The 21,504-nt window shown below is 54.9% G+C and overlaps 1 protein-coding gene across 2 annotated transcripts; it reads left to right on the top strand.

Annotated features, from left to right (window-relative positions):
• The first annotated feature begins 46 nt into the window (after positions 1 to 46).
• On the top strand, positions 47 to 20,533 carry Akt1 (AKT serine/threonine kinase 1). 2 transcript variants are annotated; one of them, XM_085698012.2, is made up of 14 exons: positions 47 to 190; positions 2,505 to 2,640; positions 12,269 to 12,397; positions 14,937 to 15,048; positions 15,314 to 15,461; positions 15,915 to 16,046; positions 16,124 to 16,189; positions 16,936 to 17,004; positions 17,262 to 17,387; positions 17,456 to 17,584; positions 17,659 to 17,873; positions 18,075 to 18,162; positions 19,255 to 19,357; positions 19,663 to 20,533. In XM_085698012.2, exons 2-14 carry the CDS (start codon positions 2,595 to 2,597, stop codon positions 19,740 to 19,742), a joined length of 1,443 nt encoding a protein of 480 aa, XP_085554138.1. In that variant the 5' UTR covers positions 47 to 190; positions 2,505 to 2,594; the 3' UTR covers positions 19,743 to 20,533. The 2 variants fall into 2 exon arrangements, with proteins under 2 accessions (XP_085554138.1, XP_085554139.1); XM_085698013.2 differs by having other exon boundaries at positions 17,262 to 17,369.
• Positions 20,534 to 21,504: the final 971 nt, after the last annotated feature.

A 21,504-nucleotide genomic window follows, 5' to 3' on the forward strand; every position in this document is an offset into this window, starting at 1 on the left:
CGGGACAGGCGGAGCGGACCGAGCAGCGCCCGGCGGCCGGCACCGCGGCGGCCTAGACCCGGCCAGCAGCGCGCGCTCGGCCGCCGCTGCCTCCAGCCGGCCCCGCCCAGCGCCCGCCCGCGGGATGCGGAGCGGCGGGCGCCCGAGGCCGCGGCCCGGCTAGGCCCCGTCGCCCGCACGCGGCGGCCCGGTGAGTGCCCGCGCCGCGCCCTGTTCCGGGCCGCGGCCACCCTGCTTTGTTCCCGGCCGCGCCGCGCCTCGGAGCAGAGCAGGAAGTGGCCGAACGGAGGCCTGGGCGGGGAGCGCGCGGGGCCGGGCTGATCGCGCAGGAGGCCCACGCCGGCGAGGGTGCGGGCGGCCGCCGCGTGACCTTGGGTGGCCGCCCCGCGGGGCCAGGCCGCGGGAGAGGGGCGCTGTTAGGGTGCGCAGTGGGGGCCGGTGCGCCCCGGGGCCTGGGGCTGTCTGGGCACTCGGCCAGCGAGGGTAGGAGAAAGGCTCGCCCCGCGGCCTGCGTGTGGTGGGAGGGCCCTGGGAAGGAGAACTCATTTCCCACGGACAGAAAGTTGTGCACGGTGGCACTGGGCCCTGGCGCGCAGTGGGCACTGTGCCCAGGCTAGCCCACAAAGAACTGCTAGCCCTCCTGGGCCCGGAAACTGCTTCCTGGACTAGGTGGTGTTTGGAGGTGCTGGGGCCTGGAGGACGCGTGGGCAGGGATCACAGTATCTGGGATTCGGGATACTGGTTGAGCTGATGAATTTTTCTAAAGAGGACTGATTTTTGAGTTAGGTGGTGGTGGCTCTGCTCCGGGGCCAGACTCTCCTCCCCCTGGCCCCTGGTCTTGCTCCAGTGGCTAGCCTTGACTGTTTAGAATCACCACTAAAGTGAAGGGCGAATCGCCTTGGTGGGGCCCCAGCTGTGTGTGTGGGCCCAGTGTCCCAGAGGGGCTGAACTCTTAAGACTTAACAATAGCAACCATATGCCCTTAGAGCAAGGCCCTCCAGGGGCATGGAGGAAAGAAAAGGTCCCATGCTCAGGGCTGCTTGATGTAGACATTGGTTAACATTGCCGCGTCTCTTCACTCCATGCATATAAATTTATTTTTACAGGGCGCTGGACAGCTGACTGTCATCAGCAGACCTTGGGTCTGGGTGGGGGTGGGGGACATCCAGAGAGAGGTCTTGCAGTTCAGCCCTCTGCCTCCAGGCCACACCCACTGTGACAGCCATCACCTGGGGTTCCTTTTTGGCTGTCCTTTTCATTCTGGCTTTCCATTGCTGCCTGCTTGCTGAGGGAAGGGTGGGTGCTTTCCTTCTTGGGTCAGGTATTTGGCATTTGACGCATGGCAGCGAGGCCTTCCTTTTGTCACGTTTAACTTCAGTCAAGGAAAAGTAACAGAGTCTCTGGGTGCTAGATTGTGCCTTCTAGGCTAAAGAGGTCACGTCGGGTGTTGTCTGGGTCAGCTGTAGTAGACCCAAGCTGGCATCTCTTCCACACTGACCTTCTGGTCTTTCCTGGGCCTGTCCACAGGACCCAGGTGGAGGGACAGCACCACTTCGCTGGTAAAGGAGTGCCAAATGCACTTTCCCAGAGTGCGCAGACTTGGCGATTAAGAACTGAGGCTTGAGAGATGCCCAGGAGATCCTCCAGCCTAGAAGCAGTGGTGCTTCGACACAGGCTAGCTGGTGGGTCACTGCAGGACCCTAGGCCTTGTATGTTGCCTGCCCCATGTGTGGGCTGAATGCTGTAACTGTGGCTGTAACTACTCTGCTCTGGATGCTCCTTAACTGCACGCTGTCTAGAAGTCTCTTTGTCCCTGGTATAGAGTGAAGGCTAGGCAAAACCACAGATGCCTGGTATACCTTAGCCCAATGAATGAGGCGGCTTCAGAGGAGCAGGGGGCTGTTTTTGAGAGAGTCTGGGGTTTTACTGGAGGAGGTTTTGCATGTTGCCCTGAAGGAAAGACTCTGCATTGCCTGCTCTGCCTGGAGCCTTTTCAGTGTTTACATTCCTGTGTTCCTAATCCGAGCAGGTAGGAACCCTGTGTTCTGCGTTAGGCGTCCTCGACTATAGGGGTGGTGAGAATGCAGGACAAGGGCAGCGAACAAGCACCCCTCGCTAGTGTGGGGCAAAGCAGAAGCAGTCAGGGCTGGCTGCCTGGAGGAGGTGGACTGTTGGCTGGGTAGCAGATAGCTCAAGCTGTCTGTCAGGAGAAGCCTTCTGGGGATACAGTGTTTCAGCAGAGGCCTGGAAGGTAGAGGTCAGCCTCAGCCCTGTGTCCTAGACTGTCATGCCTGGCTTTGGGTGCGGCGTCTATGCGGTGGTTCTCACACAGCAGTGTTTTGAGATAAATCAGGAGACTGGCAGGGTAAAGGTGAAGAGGGAACCAGGGCCAGAGGGGGGTAGGCCACATGAGGGGACATGGGTAATTGGGGGTCCTCTGGAACTCACTAAAGCCGACCCCTTTAGTCGGATCCTGCCTCACTTGCTTTCTTGGCTTCTTCTAGACGCTGCGGCCAGGCCAGCTGGGCTCAGCCTGCTGAGAAGACACTCTGAGCACCCCTGGGTTACCCCGGTCTGTGGGGGCCACGGATACCATGAACGACGTAGCCATTGTGAAGGAGGGCTGGCTGCACAAACGAGGTCAGTCCCTGCGCTGCAGGAGCGGGGCTGGGCCTGGGTCTGCCCAGCTCTTGGGTGTAGAACTTGGGGGAGGGGCTATACTGCCCCAGCTGGCAACTTTGTGGCCATATCAAAGAGTACTTGCTGTGTCCAGGCCTGCTCAAGAGTGGCACCTCCCCACCATGGGACTCTAGGTCTGCCTCAGGAGGAGTGTGCAGGCCCAGCTTTTCCCATAGTATGGAGGTCATGGCCTCCTCCTGGGGCCTCTTGGCCAGAGGCTGAGGCCCTGTGCAGGGCTTACTTTGAGCGGCTTGGGGGTGGGGCCGACTGCTTCAACCTCATTCCTGGCTTTCCTGGAAGGCAGCAAGGACATGGCTGCTGTTCCAGGGCTGGCAGGCTGGTAGCCTGGGCACTGCCCAAGGGCTCCTGAGGGCAGGCAGGGCAGGGTTGCTCCGCTTGGCCCTGTGCCCACCTCAGTCCTGGATTCCTGAAGTCAGGGGGCTCCTCATCAGCAGGGGCCCAGCAGGGGCGTGCTGGCATCAGAACTGAAGAGCTGACTGGCTCTTCCTCGGCCAGGGCCCCTCACGGTCCAGCTTACCCACCAGCCCCTTCCTGCCAGCAGTGAGTTTCAAAGCCGGTTCCCCAGGACAGTCACTTGCTCTTTCTCCAGGGCGGGCATCTCAGCCCCTCCTGACTTCCTCTTCCTGCAGACCTGCTCCCACCGGAAGTTCTTGTGATCCTTGCCAATGCGAGCCACCCCTCCCATTCCTCCTTCTGGCTCTCTAGCAGAGGGAATTGTGATCTTGGTGGCTGGAGGAGGACCCAGACACACAGAAAACGGGGAGTGGGGACAGAAGTTGGTGTTAGGACATGAGATGTGGGCTATGCAGCTCTAGCAGAACAGGCCTAACAGCCGCAGGCGCTAAGAGGTGGGGGAGGTTTTCTGGGATGGAGATTTAAGGGGACTTAGGAGGACTCAAGCAGCCATGGAAGATGTGGTCAGCTGATGAGAGGTCTCATGGCAGCTACTGGGAAGAATCTGTGCTGGGCTCTGCAAGGGCTCTGACCTGTGCTGCTCCTCTGGCTCCAGTCTGTCCTGCCCCCACCTGCCTTCCTATTTCCCCAGGGCCTCCTTCCCTGGCCCCTAGGAGTCCTGCCTCCTGAGCTCAGCTTCCCCCCTCACCCATGCTCTACTGTCTGCCCCACCTGTCAGCCTTCTTTGGAAGTGGGACTCATCCCCTTGGGCTCCTGTTTCTCCTATACCCTGGCCATACACAGCTTATTTCATGGACAGATGGATATGTATGGCTGTTAGAGTTAGGGCCAGTCTTGTCGGGCCTCAAGTTACTGGTACATTATCCAGGCAGGAACCCTTCTGAGGCCTAGGGGGTGTCGTATTGCTCTTTATGGCTGAGCCTTCTGAAGGGGCCAGGTGGGACAGGACATCAGGCCCTGTGGGTATCCAGAGGCTGTGTCATTGTGCCTCTCCAGGAAAAGGTCATTGGGTTCCTTAGGCCCTGATTTCCACATTTATGGCATGAAAATGGTGGTGGGTGGGTGGGGAGGAGACCGTTATCTGTGGGATGGCCCAACTAGACACGACACCTACCCTGTGGAATGGACAGGGAACACCTGTCTGGGGTAGGAGCTTCCCACCCTCAGCAGCCTCTGGGGACAGCTGCCTGGTGACCAGCCCCAGGCCAGGAGAGACAAGGCCATTCTCGTGGTCCAGCCCAGGTGGTAAGGCTCTGATGGGGATGATGACATCCTTGTCATTCCTGCTCTGGGTTCTCACTGTGTCCTGTCTGGCCCAGCCACATCCCACTGCTTGGCCTACTGCTGCTTGCTGGGAAAAGCCTGTCTTGGTGACCATTATCTCTCCCTTCTGAACACCCCTGGCTGTGTATGTTATGGGCTCCAGCTCTTGTCTGAGTCACTAGTTTGGGATTCTAACTTTCTCCCTGTCTTGAGTTGAAGCCAGAACACGTTAGGTCAACCACTAACCTGAGGCCTCTCTGACTTGGCTGGGGTAGGCAGGGAAGAAAGGCTACTACAACTGTTCCTCAGTGTCCCATGATCCTTTGCACACCTGGGTACCCCGCCATATCTTCTACTTTGTTGACTCTGTGGGTTAGAGTACTTCTGATTGGTAATTGAACCCATCTGTTAGGTCTCCCATGTCCAGCAAGGGACTTGGAGAACATTGGTTCTTAACTGAACTCCCAAGCTCCCCATGGGCTGGCCATGCTTTCCGGGCTATTTGGGAATATATAGAGGATATTCCTCCCCCTCATTCCATATCTAAGAGATCCCAGGTCCAGGTTTCTCCTGTTCCATGGGAGTTCACCCCTCAAGAAGAGTTCCCAAACTACTTTTTGGGAGTTCTATTTGTGTTCTGGACCAGAAGGTGCCCAGCCAAGTGCCCAGTACCAGAGCAGACATTCTAACTATTGATCTGCAGCTGGACCTGAAAGCCTCTGGACATCCAGCAAGGGGCCCATAGACCTATGGAAGGCAGTGGACTTGAACTAAAGATGAGCAGGAAGCAAGATCACTAGTCTGATGAACAGGTGGATGGACAATGAGGGCAGCAACATCACCCAGGAGAGTGGACATGCCAGGGCTCAGTACTGGTCATACATCCCCAGTTGCAGAGGTTTGGGGGGTCAATGAACTCTGACAGTGTTTTGATAGCCAACCTGGGGTTAAATTGCAGGTGACTGAACTTTTGTGACCTCTGATTTCAGTCCTCAGCTTGCAAATGAGCCCTGTACTGAGGCCACAGACTTATCTGTGTTAACCTTTTGGGTTGTTCCCCCAAATCCCTGATACCTGCTGGGCTGTGTGCACAGAAACTGCCCTGTAGCCATCTGCTTGGTCAGGTTAGTCATTGTTGTGTCCCCCAGCCCACAGCAGGTGGCTGGAGCAGGTGGGTCAGGAGAGGACACTGACGCAGTAGACGGAGGGAATGTTGGGAGTAGGTAGCATATACCGGCTGCAGGGCCAACTTGTAGGCTCACCCACTCAGCAAACTGCTAGTTGAGGGGCCCAGCGGGGTAGGAACCATCTAGCTGTTCTCATTGGGTCAGTACCTGTCAGGTAGTGGTTCAGATGGGGTGGAGGGAAGCTGGCATATGGTATGGGGCTTTCTGGCTTTGGGTCTGGATCAGTGAGTGTTGAGCTCATGATTTCTGGGGAGAACCAGTGGTCCTGAGCCCAGGGGGCAGGTCAGCATTTAGGGACAGGAGTTGTGCTGGCGGGGGGGTGCTTAGCCTGAGAGAGGTAAGCATGTGGCACCCGCTAGAGAACTGGACAGAGGGTGGCAACTGAATGCCCTGGGCCCACCCCTGAAGGGACAGTATACTGTAGTGAGTGGCTGTGGCTGAGTCTTGGCTGGTGCTGGGCTGAGTTTCCTGTTTTGTGAGCATGTTGAGTTCTCCCTTAAAACCAAACAACAAAAGAGGAAGCTGGGCGGCTTTCCACTGGGGTGTGAGGGGTCACTGCTGGCCCGGCCTGGTGATTCCGGAGTGGGCAGCACTCCTCTCTGCTTCCTATCACTGTCCTCTAGTTGGAATTGTCCCTGTGGGGCTGAACCACGTGGAGGTCCCAAGGAGGTGGGGAAATGTGTGTGGATATGGGACCCCACTGAGCTGCTGGGCCTGGGACAGCCTTTTGGCCTTGCCAGTTCTGCAGGGTGGCAGAGTGTCCTGTACAGAGGAACACTGAGCCCTAGGAGGAAAGGGGGTGCTACATGGATGGGCAGAGCCACTGCTAGGAGCAGCTGGAGTGGTTGCATCAGGCTGGTTCCTAGAAGTGCCGTGGGTAGGGGAGAGCTGTCCTGTTCTTGGCTGGCAATCCTCTCTGCCCAGTCACACCCCGGCCAGGCCCAGAGCCAGCACCACCCCTTAGGCCCTCCCTGTAACAGTAGCTGAGACTGTCCTAGCCACCCCACTATGGCTGGTGCTTCACCCACACCCAGCACTTCCTTAGAAGAGCCTTCCCAGCCAAGATCTAGGCCCCAGCCCAGGCAGGTGGGTGGAGGAGCACCAGTAGCCCCTCCGTGCCAGTGACCTGTCTGCAGGGAGCTGCAAGCCTCACTTCTGATGCCCAGGGTTTGCCTGGTTCTCCCTGCTCCGCCCACCTCATTCCTTCGGTAGTTGTTTTTGGAGATAGGGTCTTACTTTGCAGCATAGATTGGTCTGAACTCGCATGAGCTCCCCATCTCACCCTTTTGGGCTCTTGGCATAGGACTTAGGAGGTAGTGGTCCCTAAGACACTGTTTTAGAGAAGGCTTCCTGCCCTTGGCCAGGGTCTGGCTGGTCCATGTAGTCTCTGTTATCTGTGAGGTGAAGGCAAGGCTGGGGCTGGCTCTGTTTCCCAGCACAGCCTTTCTGCTCTGTCTGAACACCCCACTCTCTTTTTAAGTGTGTGTGTGTGTGTGTGTGTGTGTGTGTGTGTGTGTGTGTCTGTATGCATGTACACACACACAGGGGAGGGGTGCTCACATGTGCTACAGTATACATATGTTCTGAGGATACCTTGTGATGTGGATCCGCGGGATCAGACTTGGGTCATCAGGCTTGAGGACAAGGGCTCTTACCTGCTAAGCCGTCTTATAGAACTATCTGGGCTTCTTGGGCTATGCCACAAATGAGGTAGAGAGGGTGGAAGATGGGTAACAGGAGGGCACAGCTTTTGGACTCAGCATAGGAACAGTGTGGGGTCTCTCAGCTGTGTCCTGTTCTGGGGAAGTAGGATGGCAGAGGTGGTGTTGGACTGGCATAGAGATCTAAAAGCCAGGCAACAGGACAGAGGCTCCGTGGCTTGCACAAAAACTGTGGGACTAAGCTGAATGGGATGATCTCAGTGGCCCAGGAGACTCGGTATGTGTTGGGTGTATGGTAGGGTGAGACTCTAGACTGACCTTTTCTGGTCCAGGGAGGGTGGGGGCAGTGCTGTGGAGGAGGTAGGCATGTGCACCAAATACTCCCTGTGACTTAGGGAGGGGGTCAGAGGTGGCAGTTGTGGGGAGGTGCCATAGACCCACTGGGTTCTAGGAGGCTGGAGACCTAGGCACCACCATGTGAAGTAGATTCCGGAGCAGCAGGCAGGAGCATGGAGTCCATCACCATGTTTGTGAGGCGTTGTGGTTGGGTGCTTGCTGTATCGTGGCCATTCTCAGCAGACTGCCTATGGCACTGCCTATGGCAGTGTGTCCTGGCAGACCCACAGCTCTGCTTATTTTCGGCCTTGCTGTGACCTCTAGAGCCCCCTTCTCTCCTCAGCTTCTCCAGAGAACTAGTGGGTACAGTGAGCCCTACGTCCTACTAGAGATTTTAGTGTTGTGGGCTGTGGGGCTCAGTGGAGTGCCAGGCTTCTGCAGGCCGAGACTGGCCACTGGTACCCCCACCCTGTGAGACCCACATGAGCACCCCTCAGAAAGGCAAGGCTCGTGGTGTACCTGGTGACACAGCAGACCTGGAGTTTCACCCTTCCACCCCCGCCTTTGCCCAGCTCTTGGTCACTGAGTCTGTTGCCAGGGTCCAGAGACATGGAACCCAGGGCCTTCAGAAAGGCTGGGAGGCTGTTGGTGATGACCTTGCCGGCCGCTGACCACCCACTGCCCAGAAGGCAGCAAGAGCTAGGCTAGCGGCCCCAATGGGCTGCTATTAGCAGACCGCTTGCTCAATGTGCTGGAGAAGGTAAATGGGCACCCGGCAGCTGTCGGTGGGATGGATGTGCTGGCGGCGGGGGACGTTTGGTCGCTGCTGTCAGCTGGCGCCTGCTCCCCAGGCCTGCTGGGGCTCACTTTGCTGTGGAGAAACAGCTCGGTGCCGCCTGGCGCCTTGCCAGCTGCCGCCTGCCACTGCCACTGCAGCAAAGTGTTTATCCAGCATATCCAGCAGTTTCTCCAAGAACCAGGGACTTGGAGAAAATGCTCACAGTGATCAGGGACCAGGCCAGTATCAGAGGACTCTAGTTGTACCTAGGACGTTGGTGTCCCCTAGGATGTGTCTGAAAGTATGGCCTTGGCTCTCATGTTGCCCTGTGCTCTGCTGTCGGGGGGCCAAGCAGGGGAAGCCTCTTGTGGAGGTACCGTGTTAGGACCCAACATCATCAGCATCCTCTTCACTCTTCCTCTCTTCTCTTCTCTTCTCTTCTCTTCTCTTCTCTTCTCTTCTCTTCTCTTCTCTTCTCTTCTCTTCTCTTCTTCTCTCTCCCTCTCTGTCTGTCTGTCTCTCTCTTTCTTTATTGAGAGAGGGTTTTTCTGTGTAGCTTTGGAGTCTGTCTTATAATTCCATCTTTTAGACCAGGCTGGCTTCGAACTTAACAAAGATCTGCCAGCCTCTGCCTCCCAACTGCTGGGATTAAAGGGGTACACACCACCGCCCAGCTTCTTTTATTTTTAAGACAAGATCTCTATATAGTCTTGGCTGGCTTGGTATTTCACTATGTAGACCAGGCTGGCCTTGAACTGTAAGAGATCCATCTGCTTCAGCCTTCTGAGTGCTAGGATTAAAGGTGTACACTACCTTGCCCAGCTTCCCTGTTTCCTTCTGGATGATTTAGGTCCAGGAGGCCCTGAGGGAGGGATTTGGAGGTTAACCCTCACAGATGCTAGGCCATGTGGACATCAGTGAGTGGCATCTCTAGGTATCCTTTCCTCCAGGATTGGACAGGATCTGGTTTTGGAAAGGTGGGTAGGCCTGAGGAAGCCCTTGCCTCTTCTTAGGTGCTACTGGCCTTGTTACAAGAAGGTAGGGTAGGCCTTTGGGTGAGGTGGGTACTAACTGCTACCTCTACATAGAGGTGTGCGGGTGGACGTGAACATGTGCTTAGTGGGGAGCTGGGTCTACTGTGACGTGTGGGCTTAGCCCTGGTGTGCGCTGTTTGCTGTTTTTGTTGCTCACTGAGAAGATGTTGCTAGTCGCGTGGCCTCAAGGACCATTGGGACCACACCGTGGAGGTGGCACCTGGTCATTTATCATCTGTCCATGTGTGAACACAGGCCTGATAAGGAAACTCCAGTTGTAGCGCGGCACCTCTAGTGGGCCATGTGTACCTGCATTCCTAGAGGCTGTGTGACAGGTGGAGCGCTCCAGCTGGTGCTGTGCGTCCCCAGCTGGACTCGCCTTGCCTGGTCAGGGTAGCAAGCATCCAGATGGAGTAAGGCAGCCAAGAAGATCCCAGTTGGGCCAGAACCTAGCACTTCTGCAGAGACCAGAATGACTCAGTACCAATCCCTTCTCGCTGGAGTATGAAGAGCTGGGGGGAGGCCTGCCAAAGTTCATGTCTCCAAAAGAGACCCCATGGTGTTCCTACATACCGTAGGCCATGAGGGACCAGGGAAGCCATCTCTTGTATTTGTCATATGTTGATAGAGTTCTGCAGGGGGGTGGGGCTTGGGGGTCTGTCTACACTGGACTTGTTAACATGCAGGCCACACTCCAGGCTACAGCTGGCTCAGCTGGTACCCCACTGACCACCTGGCTAGACCTTGAGGCAGGAGATGTGGCCCCCATTCCTCTGGAAGGAGGCCGTCACAGGGAAAGGCATGACAAGGTCACCACTTTACATTTCCCCTTGGCCATGTGGCCTCCGTGAGACTTGGGAGGGGAAGGGCACCTAGGCCTTTCTGGATACCTGCCTTCTCCTCTGCCTGGTGAGTGCCCCTGCCTATACCTCCAGGTCCACATTCTGAAATCTCCCTGGCCTGGGGGCTGGTCATTTAGGCTAAGAGCCAGTATAGATTGTGGGTCAGGTGGTGGTCTTCATGTGGGGGCCTGCACTGGGAGCCTGTACTGGGCACAGTGGGGTGGGCAGCAGTTGGTAAATCAAGATGGATTTCTGGGGCACGGGTGCGTTGCTCATCAGCTTCCATACTCAGTTAGTGTCCCGGGGAGCAGCAGCTGGTGAGATGGGAGGCACTCCATCAGGGGCCGACAGCTCCAGACTGGTGCTGGCGGGTGGGCACGCACAGCGGGTGGCCTAGGAAGGAGCATGATGGGGTGGGCTGCTCACCCCCCAGTGGCTCTGCTATGTTACCAAAGCCCCTGCCTACCCATTGCATCTTCTAGGCCTGTGCTGGGGGGAGCAGTCGTGGGACTCCTGGGCATGTGAACACTTGCAGGTGTGTCCCACCTGGTCAGGAGCAGGGCCAGTGCCTGTAGGGGCTCAGGGGACTTTGCAGACTGGGTAACCTCCCTCTTCTATTCCTGTTATGTAGGCAAGTTGCTGAGGCCTTAGAGCCTCCTCCTGAGTGAGGGAGGGTTGACTTTTACCATTGCTTTAAGGCCCCCAGTGACTGTGGGAGATAGCTGGGCTTCTGGGAGCTAAAGATGGGAGGCAGAAATGGTTCACAGGTGTCCTAGTGGTTGCATGTGAACTGCAGACCCTGAAGAGAAGCAGAGCAATCCTGTCTACGTCCTGGAGGAGCACCAGCCACAGTCAGGAGGAGCTCATGCTTGCTCTTTCCATTGTGGTGCTGGGATCTTTGTCAGTGCTGATGGCAGGCTTAGGAGACCTGCAGTGATGAGGGCACAGGATCCCTCGCCCTGATAACTACCAGCTCCTGGTAGTGGCTTTATTCACTGCTCTCACCAAGAGCCTTCCTCCGTCTCCTAGGTTTCCTCTCATACTGTAGCATCTTGCAGATTAAGGCTGGTGTTTGGAAATTTATCTCAGGGTGTTGATTGGAAGGGGCTAGATGGTGGAGATGGGGGAGGTGGATCATGTGTGGGGCTCTGCATTATGCTGCCCAGAGCCCCAGCTACTTGTACCCTGGCAGGTCCTGAGAGCCTAAGGGGGTCCGTGCTGGGGTACTAGACTGGGTAGACTATCTCACCTGGAAACCTAGATTTGGTACACACTGTAAGAGGATAGAGAAGGAAAGCTGGCCAGCCTCCCTGGGGCTTGGCAAGGGGATTAGGTGCACTGCCTGGTGCCTGAGTCCAGGGTGTTTGACCTTGTGACTTGGTCTGTGCCATGGAGCACCTGGTAGTAGGTAGCCTGGTCCAAGCAGTTGCTCACAGCACATTCCCCCAGGTACCCTTGTTTAGGGCTCAGTGGGGCAAACAGACTTTATCCCAGATAGAGCTCAGGGACCCCAGCCCTGTGGTCTGCCTCTCCTGTCCTCAGCCTAGTGTCCCCTCAGATGAAGAAGTTGCCTAATTAGTTAGTTCCCTGTTGTTCAGACTCCTTTGCTCGGCAAAATGTAAATTAAACAGTTTTTCCGGGTGTCATTATGAAAAATGACAGTCGCTGGGAGATCACAGAGGACATCTGCTCTGATTCCTGAGTGTGGTGCCTGCTTATGGCTGATGTTGCAAAACTGGAGGGAACAATGTTCTGTGTACCTGGGTGACCAGGGCAGAACTCAGCTGGGTACAGCACAGGTCTCAGCTAGGACCCAAGGCCCCCTGTTCCAGCCGTGGCACCTCCTGAGTCTGCTACACAGACAGCCCCAGAAGATGCTCCCAACAACACGCACTGGCAGCTTTGCCCTAGTGGCAGTGCCTTCAGGGAAGGCTGAAGTGGTCCAGATCCCTTCCCCACCTTCATCTGAATCTGTGTGCCTGGGTCCTCTCAGGTGTCTGGGTCACTGCAGTGGTGTTCACATGCAACTCCTTATGTTCTCCAACCCCTGCAGGGGAATACATTAAAACCTGGCGGCCACGCTACTTCCTCCTCAAGAATGATGGCACCTTTATTGGCTACAAGGAACGGCCTCAGGATGTGGAGCAGCGCGAGTCCCCCCTCAACAACTTCTCAGTGGCACGTAAGTGTCTTGGGTTGAGTGAGGTGGCTAGGCAGGCCAGTAGGCAGGCTGAAGCTCTCTGTGCCCACTGAGAAAACTCAGGAGAGCCCCCTGGGTTTTGTCCTAGGGTGCTGGGCAGTGCTGGCTCTGAGTTACCTCCTCTAGGACTGGTGAGTGGCCAGCTCTGACTGGACCAGGGAGCCCTTGCTAGGAAAACTGAAGGTTCCAGCATGTTGTGACTGGACCTGATTTAGAGAGTAGGTTGATCAGGGTCCCTAAATGGGTACTAAACAGCCACTCAAGGGCATTCACTGGGAACTCTTGGGTAGACAATGGGAGGAGGGGCTCCTAGTTCTAGGAGTCTATAAGATCTTAGGAACTATTTCTGTAATTCTTGGAAAGGCCATCAGAAGTCCTTTTCCCTGTGGATCTTGTGGTCCCCTTAGCTGACGTGCCAGTGGGAGTCAGTCCTACTCCAAGACTGGTGAGGGTGGTAAGGTTAGGGATATTGTGAAACTATCTTTGAGAGCTTGCGACTTAAGAAGCTGTGTCCTTGTTCTCTGTGCCACATTGTGTTATGCCCGGGATTGGCCAAGGGCTCAGCTAGTTTTGTAGGTGTGGTTGAGTTTGATAGTGTTAAGTAGCAACAAGCCTGAGCCATAGGGTTACTAACGGCAGACTCTGGGGTCATCCTTGGGCTCCAGTCTGGAGTGCAGTGATGTCTGCCGTAGCTTGGTCTGCACTCTGCCCCTAGCACCTGCTTGATATGTTCCTGCTCTGCAGGTAGCTGTTTGACCTGCCTCAGATCCTAGGGATGCCCACCTTCCTTGACGTGACCAGTCCCCACATCTGCCTCAGAGCCTTGAGGTTTAACATAGTTTGCTGCCTCTGTATCTGCCTCAGAGCCTTGAGGTTTAACATAGTTTGTTGCCTCTGTAGATGGATGGGGAAAGAATCCCAGCTTAGTTATTGCAGGGGGTAGGAAAGGGGCCTCTCTGAAGCAGACCCATAGGTATGGGCACCAGCCAAGGGGGCTGCCGAGCAATGGGCAGGGCTTGGGCCTCAGGATGTGGGTAGTGTATACCTAGCAGGGAACAAAGTTGGGTGGGACACTATTCATCAGTTCAAGGGCTTTTTCTTGGAGGTGGGTTTTGGTGGGAGGGTTTGAGACCCCAGCTTGGTGTTTCTATTCATCTGCTTGCCTGACAAGCTATCCCAGATGCGCTGAGGGAAAGGCTCAGGGTGATTTTCCACCCCCATCCCCCACTCCATGTTGACACAGGCCTTCCCCAAGGCTGGGCCTCAAGCCCCTCTTGGCCCCTGGCTTGGCAGACTGCCCCCTGCTCATTCATTGGAGCCTGGAGGCCCCTCACATTGCCATTACCCAGACGATGGAATGTGGGAGGCCTCTCAGCCCCTCTTGCCTTCCAGAGTCTTGCCAGGAAGCCCTCTTGCTGCACACATACCCTCAGGGCCTGGGCTGTCCCAGGGATCCACCCTTATAAGTGTGCATATTCTAGGTGTGTGCACCAGTCTTGCAGCAGGTGTGCATGTTCTGAGTATCCATATTCCAGTGCATGCTTCTGGTGTGGGTGCTGCATGTGTGTGATTTTCCCAGGGACTCTATATGTGACTGGGGAAACAGCAAGATACTCCTGTACCAGTCAGGGTGGGTGGGTTGTGTACTCTTGTCCCTCCTGGGCATATCAGTGTTCCTCCATCCCTTAGGCCCAGCATGAGGTAAGGGTCAGAAGCTGAAGGAAAGAGGAACTTTAGAAATAGTTGCAGTGTAGGGCTAACTGATCTAGCCTAACACCTTCTTACAGGGCCTCGCCTTCGGAGCAGAGCATCCCAGCTGCCAGAACTTGGCTCTCTGTTCTTTTAGGGAGATTAGGATTAGAAGAGGGGCTGGAGCTAGGTGCAGCGGCTCATGCTGTAATCTTAGCACTCAGGAGCCCAAGGCATGATTGCCTCAAGCTCAGGACCAGCTTTGATTACAAAGTGAATACCAAGCCAGTCAAAATTGCATAGCAAGACCCCACCTCAGAAAACAAAAAAGCCAGGATGGTAGCTTAACCTGTAAGCTTAGCACTTAGGAGGGAGAGGCGGGATGATTGCTATAGTTTGAGGCTTCCGGTCTACATGGAGTGTTCCAGGACTATACACAAAGACCCAAGATCAAAAATAAATGATTTATTAAAATTATTTTATGTGTAAGGGTGTTTGTTGTGTCTTTATATACACGTGTGCCTGGTGCTTGTGGAAACCAGAAGACGATGTCAGATCCCAGGAACTGGAGTTACAGATGGTTGTGAGCTGCCATATGGGTGCTGGTAATTGAACTTGGGTCCTCTGGAAGAGCAGTTAGTGCTCTAAACCAATGAGCCATCACTCCAGCCCCCAAAATAAATAATTTTTTTTTAAAGGGAGGATGGAATGCACCTTCCTGGGATAGGATGGGTGAGGTCTGGGATAGGGTCTGTCTGGCCAGGACTGTAAGGGTTTCATGGAGGAGCAGGTCGATGTATGCAAATAGATGCTTCCCTGAGCTCTCCTTTAGAATGCCAGCTGATGAAGACAGAGCGGCCAAGGCCCAACACCTTCATCATCCGCTGCCTGCAGTGGACCACAGTCATTGAGCGCACCTTCCATGTGGAAACGCCTGAGGAGCGGTGAGTGCCTGCCTGAGAGCCAAAGACCTCTGCTGAACCCATTCTGGAGAACTAGGCTGCTTCCACTTGTTGGGTGTAGGTGGCGAAATGATGGGAGAAGCCATTGTCCCTAGAACCTTAAGTCTTTCTGATACTCCTTAGTGTATGCAGATCCAGGTTCTGGGTGGTTGCCTGCAGCTTCAGGACCAGGTAGCCAGGCAGTTGGTAGGTGAAAGCCATAGCAGAACCCCTGCCTGGTGCCTGAGGCCTCACTTGACCACTGCAGGGAAGAATGGACCACCGCCATCCAAACTGTGGCTGATGGACTCAAGAGGCAGGAGGAAGAGACGATGGACTTCCCATCAGGTTCTCCCAGTGACAACTCAGGGGCTGAGGAGATGGAGGTGTCCCTGGCCAAGCCCAAGCACCGTGTGGTGAGTCCGGGCTCTGTTTCTACTGGAGCTACCAGAGTTGTGGAGGGATCTGGCAAGCCCTGGTATCCCTGACTGACTGACTCTCTGTTTGGGTCTGGGTGCCCTGGCTCCCCTTACATGGGTTGAAGATATACCTCAATTGGCAGGATGCTTGTCTGGCATGCGTGAAGCCACAGCACTAAATAAATAAATAAATAAAAATTAAAAAAAAAAAAAGATGTCCACGATCTCCCAAGCCCCAGTGCTCTGACTAAACTACTGGACCCTTCACTGCAGGCCAATAGATGTGAGAATGGGCCTGTCTTGTCTCAAGCTCTCTTGAGTTTGCTGTGGGGTAATTTGTAGTCTTGTTTGCTCTAGACACTGTCAAGCTGAAGGCAGTGGCATAGATATTTATCCCCATAGGCTAGTTGTGGTGAGCAAGGGCCCTGCCTAACTGTCTACTATCCACAGACCATGAACGAGTTTGAATACCTAAAGCTACTGGGCAAGGGCACCTTTGGGAAGGTGATCCTGGTGAAGGAGAAGGCCACGGGCCGCTACTATGCCATGAAGATCCTCAAGAAGGAGGTCATCGTTGCCAAGGTGCGCGGTGGGCAGTGCTGGAGGGCGGGTGAGAGGAATGCGGGGAAGATGAGTGCTCACTTAGTTTTGCCCTCTAGGATGAGGTTGCCCACACACTGACTGAGAACCGTGTCCTGCAGAACTCTAGGCATCCTTTCCTTACAGTAAGTAGTGGCCGTCAGTCTGGGTCCGTCTGAGGTAGGGCCGAGTGGGATAGAGTGGGTCAGTCACGTGGTGCTGCCTTCAAGGGCTTTAGGCGGACTTAGGGAAGGATGGGTGTGAGGTGCTGGCGTGGGGTGGGAAGCGTGCTCACAACAGAAGTGTGCAGGGAAGGAGGCATGGCTTTGATCTTCTGACCTCCATCCCCTTACTCCTTTCAGACCCATCTTTAAGCTGATTCCTCTGGAGGCCAGGTTTCCTCAGGGTTTAGTGAGTGAAGCTCAGGTATAGCAGCTTGATTGACTCCAGGGTCAGCACTTTGGGCTTGATGCCTTTAAACAGGGCCACCTGTAGTCCATGATGGGAAGGCCGCTGGGGTGGCTCAGCACACCAGGTCTAAGAAACGCTGTCAAGTCAGACTCCTCCACATGGAGGCTTTTGGTAACCTCAGAACTTGGTACAGTCAACTTCTAAGCCATCTGCCCTGCACTTGATCTCAGACCCCGTGTCTCTCATCTTAAAATATGCCATTTGACGTGGTGGTTTTCCTCTTGTCCTTGCTCTTGGGAGGCTGAGGCAGAAGGATTTGCTGATTGCAGGACAGGACGGTGTGGAATAACACTTGAGACAGGTGTTACTTGACTCAGGACACGAAGTGTGTGCTGGTATATCTTGAGGGTGGCTGGGTGGCAGTGTAATACCAGGATGTTAATGCTTCGTCCATGCTAAAGCTTGCTGTGCTTCATTGCAGGCGCTGAAGTACTCATTCCAGACCCATGACCGCCTCTGCTTTGTCATGGAATATGCCAATGGGGGCGAGGTAGGGCCATAGGCATCTTCAGCGCTGGGCACTTGGAGGGTAAACTTGTCCCTCTGAGAGCCTTGGAACCCCTCCGTAGCACCCCTGGCCATATGAGCAAGCCTACAGTTGCTTGCTTTGGAATGTCTTGTTTCTGCTGAGTTAGAATCTCCAGATCCCTGGTTCTCTTTGGGGGTAATCTCTAACCTTCCCTCTGCCTTGTGGGTCACGTGTGGGGCCCCTCATGCAGTCCCTCCTCAGCACTTCCCACCCCACAGCTCTTCTTCCACCTGTCTCGTGAGCGTGTGTTTTCTGAGGACCGGGCCCGCTTCTATGGTGCGGAGATTGTGTCGGCCTTGGACTATCTGCACTCCGAGAAGAATGTGGTATACCGGGACCTTAAGGTGTGTCCACAGACTGGGGGAAGTGGGGACCGGGGGCCTGGCCACGCTAACTGAGGCTTCCTACACAGCTGGAGAACCTCATGCTGGACAAGGACGGGCACATCAAGATAACAGACTTTGGGCTGTGCAAGGAGGGTATCAAGGATGGTGCCACTATGAAGACCTTCTGCGGAACCCCTGAGTACCTGGCCCCTGAGGTGCTCTGTCACTTCTTGTGTGTTCCCCCACCCCCCCATATCCCAGACACATGGTGACAGAGTCCCCCATCCAGGTGCTGGAGGACAACGACTATGGCCGTGCGGTGGATTGGTGGGGGCTGGGCGTGGTCATGTATGAGATGATGTGTGGCCGCCTGCCCTTCTACAACCAGGACCACGAGAAGCTGTTCGAGCTCATCCTCATGGAGGAGATCCGCTTCCCTCGGACACTTGGCCCTGAGGCCAAGTCCCTGCTCTCTGGGCTGCTCAAGAAGGACCCCACACAGAGGTAAGGGCCATCAGTGCTTCAGGCTCAGCCTCTGGACAGTACTGCTTCCCACTGTACCCACCATACCGCTCTGCACAGGCTCAGTTCATGTAGCCAGGGCGGGATACCCACAGCTGCTCAGAAAGCTCCACCCTGCGACCACCCCACGAGCCTGTCACCTTGCATGCCATGTCTGATCTTGGACCCGTCTCCCACCCACAGGCTTGGCGGGGGCTCTGAGGATGCCAAGGAGATCATGCAGCATCGCTTCTTTGCCAACATCGTGTGGCAGGATGTATATGAGAAAAAGGTGTGCATCTCTGGATCACGTGTGTGCGCACACATACAAACACTCTTCAGTTCTCACTGGTTCAGATGCCCATGATGGGCTCACAGCTCTGTGGTAATCACATGCCCGCCCCAGAACCACAGGGATGTGCACAGCCTCCTTAGTCACACAGAATAGGGGTACTTTGCTGCCCTGCAGACCTCACTCAGTTGCTAGGCCTGTCCAGGCCCTTGATTGGACCCCTGCATTGTCTGCTCCTGTACCTTCACTCTTGCCTTTTCCCTGGGGGTCTCATGAGCCACGTGTTGAAAGCTAGCCTAGGGTGGCGGGTAATATTTAGGTATCTCCAGCGCCAAAGAGAGCCCCACCCCATTCTCTTAGACAGTACCTGGTTTTTTTTGTTGTTGTTTTTTTTTTTGGCATAGTGGAGGCCACTGGCGGGGTGCCCTTTGGCTCCTAAGCAGCCTTGGCCCTGAGTAGCTGATGAGGCTTGGTAGGTGGGCTCAACACTGCATGTGTTGGGTGCCCTGTCACCAAGCCGGCTTTTAGTGTAACCAGCCTGCCTCCTACCTTGAATGTTCTTTCTAGGCTACATTGGGATCAACAGCTGGAGCCCTGCCCTCTGACCATATGGGGGTGTGGCTGGCACACCTCTCCTGCCTATACCCAAATAGAGATCCCCTGAGTTGACATGTAGCACTGCCCTTACGCCAGACTTTGGGGAGATGGTATTTGAGAATCCTTGCCTGTGGGACTCAGGAGACGTTAGCAACTTATATACACATCATTTTCTGGTTGGCTCTTGTCCCTGGGCTGTCAGTGAGGCAAGTGAGCTCACCTGAAGTCTGGTCATCTTTGTCTCCTTCCCCATGTATGGGAAAACTTATAAGAAAAATGACAAGCAGAAAAAAGACAGGACTATTCCTGCCACCGGGGAGATGGGTACGGTTGCTCTCTTCTGCCTCTGGGCCTGCCCTTCCCAGTTTCATCTATAGCGGCACCCTTTGCTAGTGGCTCACCCCTAGAAGTCAGCACTGCCAGGAAATGGAGAGGGCTGGGACATTGTGACTGGAATTTGGAACAGCTGTCACCCATCTTCTTCTGTCCCCACAGCTGAGCCCACCTTTCAAGCCCCAGGTCACCTCTGAGACTGACACCAGGTATTTTGATGAGGAGTTCACAGCCCAGATGATCACTATCACACCGCCTGATCAAGGTGAGGGCCACCCCGCTCTAAGGTGCCTCATTGCCAAGCTTTTATTGGCTCTGTTTTTGGAACTAGAGTTACGAGATGCCATGTGGGTGCTAGGAATTGAGCATGGGTTCTCTCAGAGCAGCCAGTGCTTATAACCACTCAGCCTTCTCTCCAGCTCCAAACTCAAACTTTTAAAAAGCCCCTTTGGAGGGTGGTAGCAGCTAAGCTGGGAGTGATCACTCTGAGGGCCTCCTCAGATCCTCCATTATGTGGCGGGTGGGTGGGCTGTTTCAAGTCTGGTCTGAGCCACCTCTTATGCCTCACAGATGACAGCATGGAGTGTGTAGACAGCGAGCGGAGGCCACACTTTCCCCAGTTCTCCTACTCAGCCAGTGGCACAGCCTGAGGCCTGGGGCAATGGCTGGCAGCTATCACTCCTTTGCATTGCCGAGTCCAGAAGCCCCGCATGGATCATCTGTAACTGATGGTTTTGTTTCTCGGGTGTGCTGGGGAGGAACCTTGCCAGCCTCCAGGACCAGGGGAGAATGTTTCTACTGTGGGCAGCAGCCTACCTCCCAGCCAGGTCAGGAGGAAAATTATCCTGGGGTTTTTCTTAATTTATTTCATCCGATTGGAGGCCAGATGTGGCCTCAGTGCCCAGAACAATTAGATTCATGTAGGAAAATATTAAGGACTTCTGCGACCATGTGCAATGTGGGCTCATGGGTCTGGGTGGGTCCTGTCACTGCCCCCATCGACCTGGCCACTCTAGCTGCCACCTGTCTTTAGGGTCCAGGGCCAAAGTCCAACTGGAGGGCACCAGAAGCACCTCACTGTGGTGTGCTAGCCGGCTCTCCCTCGGGTGGGAGAAGGCAGAGCAGCCTCAGCACCAGGGCTCAGCGGGATGGCCAGGGCTCACCTAGGTTGACAGAGGAACAAGAATTCAGTCTGTTGCTGTGTGTCATGCTGTTGAAAGGCATTTTATGGAGTTAATCCTGGCGACAGAAGAGTGTCTGCCCCACACGAGCTCATCCCTAGCACTTGTCCTTTTAGATGCTTTACTTCTCCAGCTGTCCCCGGCCAGATACTGTGGCCACTGCTGCACCATCTCGTTTTTTACAACATTCAACTTCAGCATTTTTACTATTATAATAAGAAACTGTCCCTCCAAATTCAATAAAAATTGCTTTTCATGTTTGTGGTTTGCTTTGCTGGATGGTATGAAGTGTGAACCCTGTTTGTGGGTTTGAAGTGGCAAGGGTCACCTGGGATCTCATGGTGGGTCCTGGGCACAGATCCCTAAGGCTCGCTCCAGGGATAGCCTTCAGGGGAAGATATCCCTCCAGTAAGACACTCCTGATGACAAGATCCTGTCTGTTTCTGGAGTCCACTGTCCTCTTGACCCTCCCCAAAGGGTGCTATCCAAGCCACTGGCAAGCCCTAGCTGCTTTGTGTCTGGACAGAGCAGGAAGGATAACAACTTGCTGGGGATACAGTTCAAAAAGGGCTCAAGAGGCCATGGTCAAGATCACATAGCACAGCTGTGACTGAACAAAATGGGGCCATTAGGGGTTTGGATGGAGGTGACAGGAGCCAAGGTCATACTCTTAGAGTCCAAGCAGCCTCCCAAGATATACTGAATATGCTGTTGGTGCCACCTGGTGGCTACTAGCGGCTACTGCAGCAAGAGATGAGTCAAAACATTAGAGGCATCCAAGTGCTGGGCTCTCTGCAGGTATGGGAACCCAGTGGCTGGTGGCCTCACTGAGATGGTGTCTGACTCTTGGAAAGATAGGAGTTGGTGATGGTCTTGACTCCGGAAGATGAGAATATCTACCTCTAGAACAGCCCAAATTTTTCTCTGGGTGACCACAAGCCATACTAGTGGTGACTTCTAGAGCCCTCCTGGAGGTGTACACAGCACTGCATACTGTTCTTTGAAGTTACTAAGGATCTACTGGGAATAGGCACCAGATCCGGGTGATGGTGCACACCTTTAGTCCAGCACTTGGAAGGTGGAGGCAGATAGCTCTTGGGTTTAAGCCCAGCCGTGCCTACATAGCAAGACCCTGTCAGGGGTGGGGGTGGAGCAAACATACACATGATAAATAGTGTTCTCCATGACCCTCAGACTAACGTAAAACCTTATCTAAAATAAACCAGCTGAA

The sequence above is a fragment of the Myodes glareolus genome, chromosome 11, assembly GCF_982192425.1.
Source record: "Myodes glareolus chromosome 11, mMyoGla1.1, whole genome shotgun sequence".
Lineage (NCBI taxonomy): Eukaryota > Metazoa > Chordata > Mammalia > Rodentia > Cricetidae > Myodes > Myodes glareolus.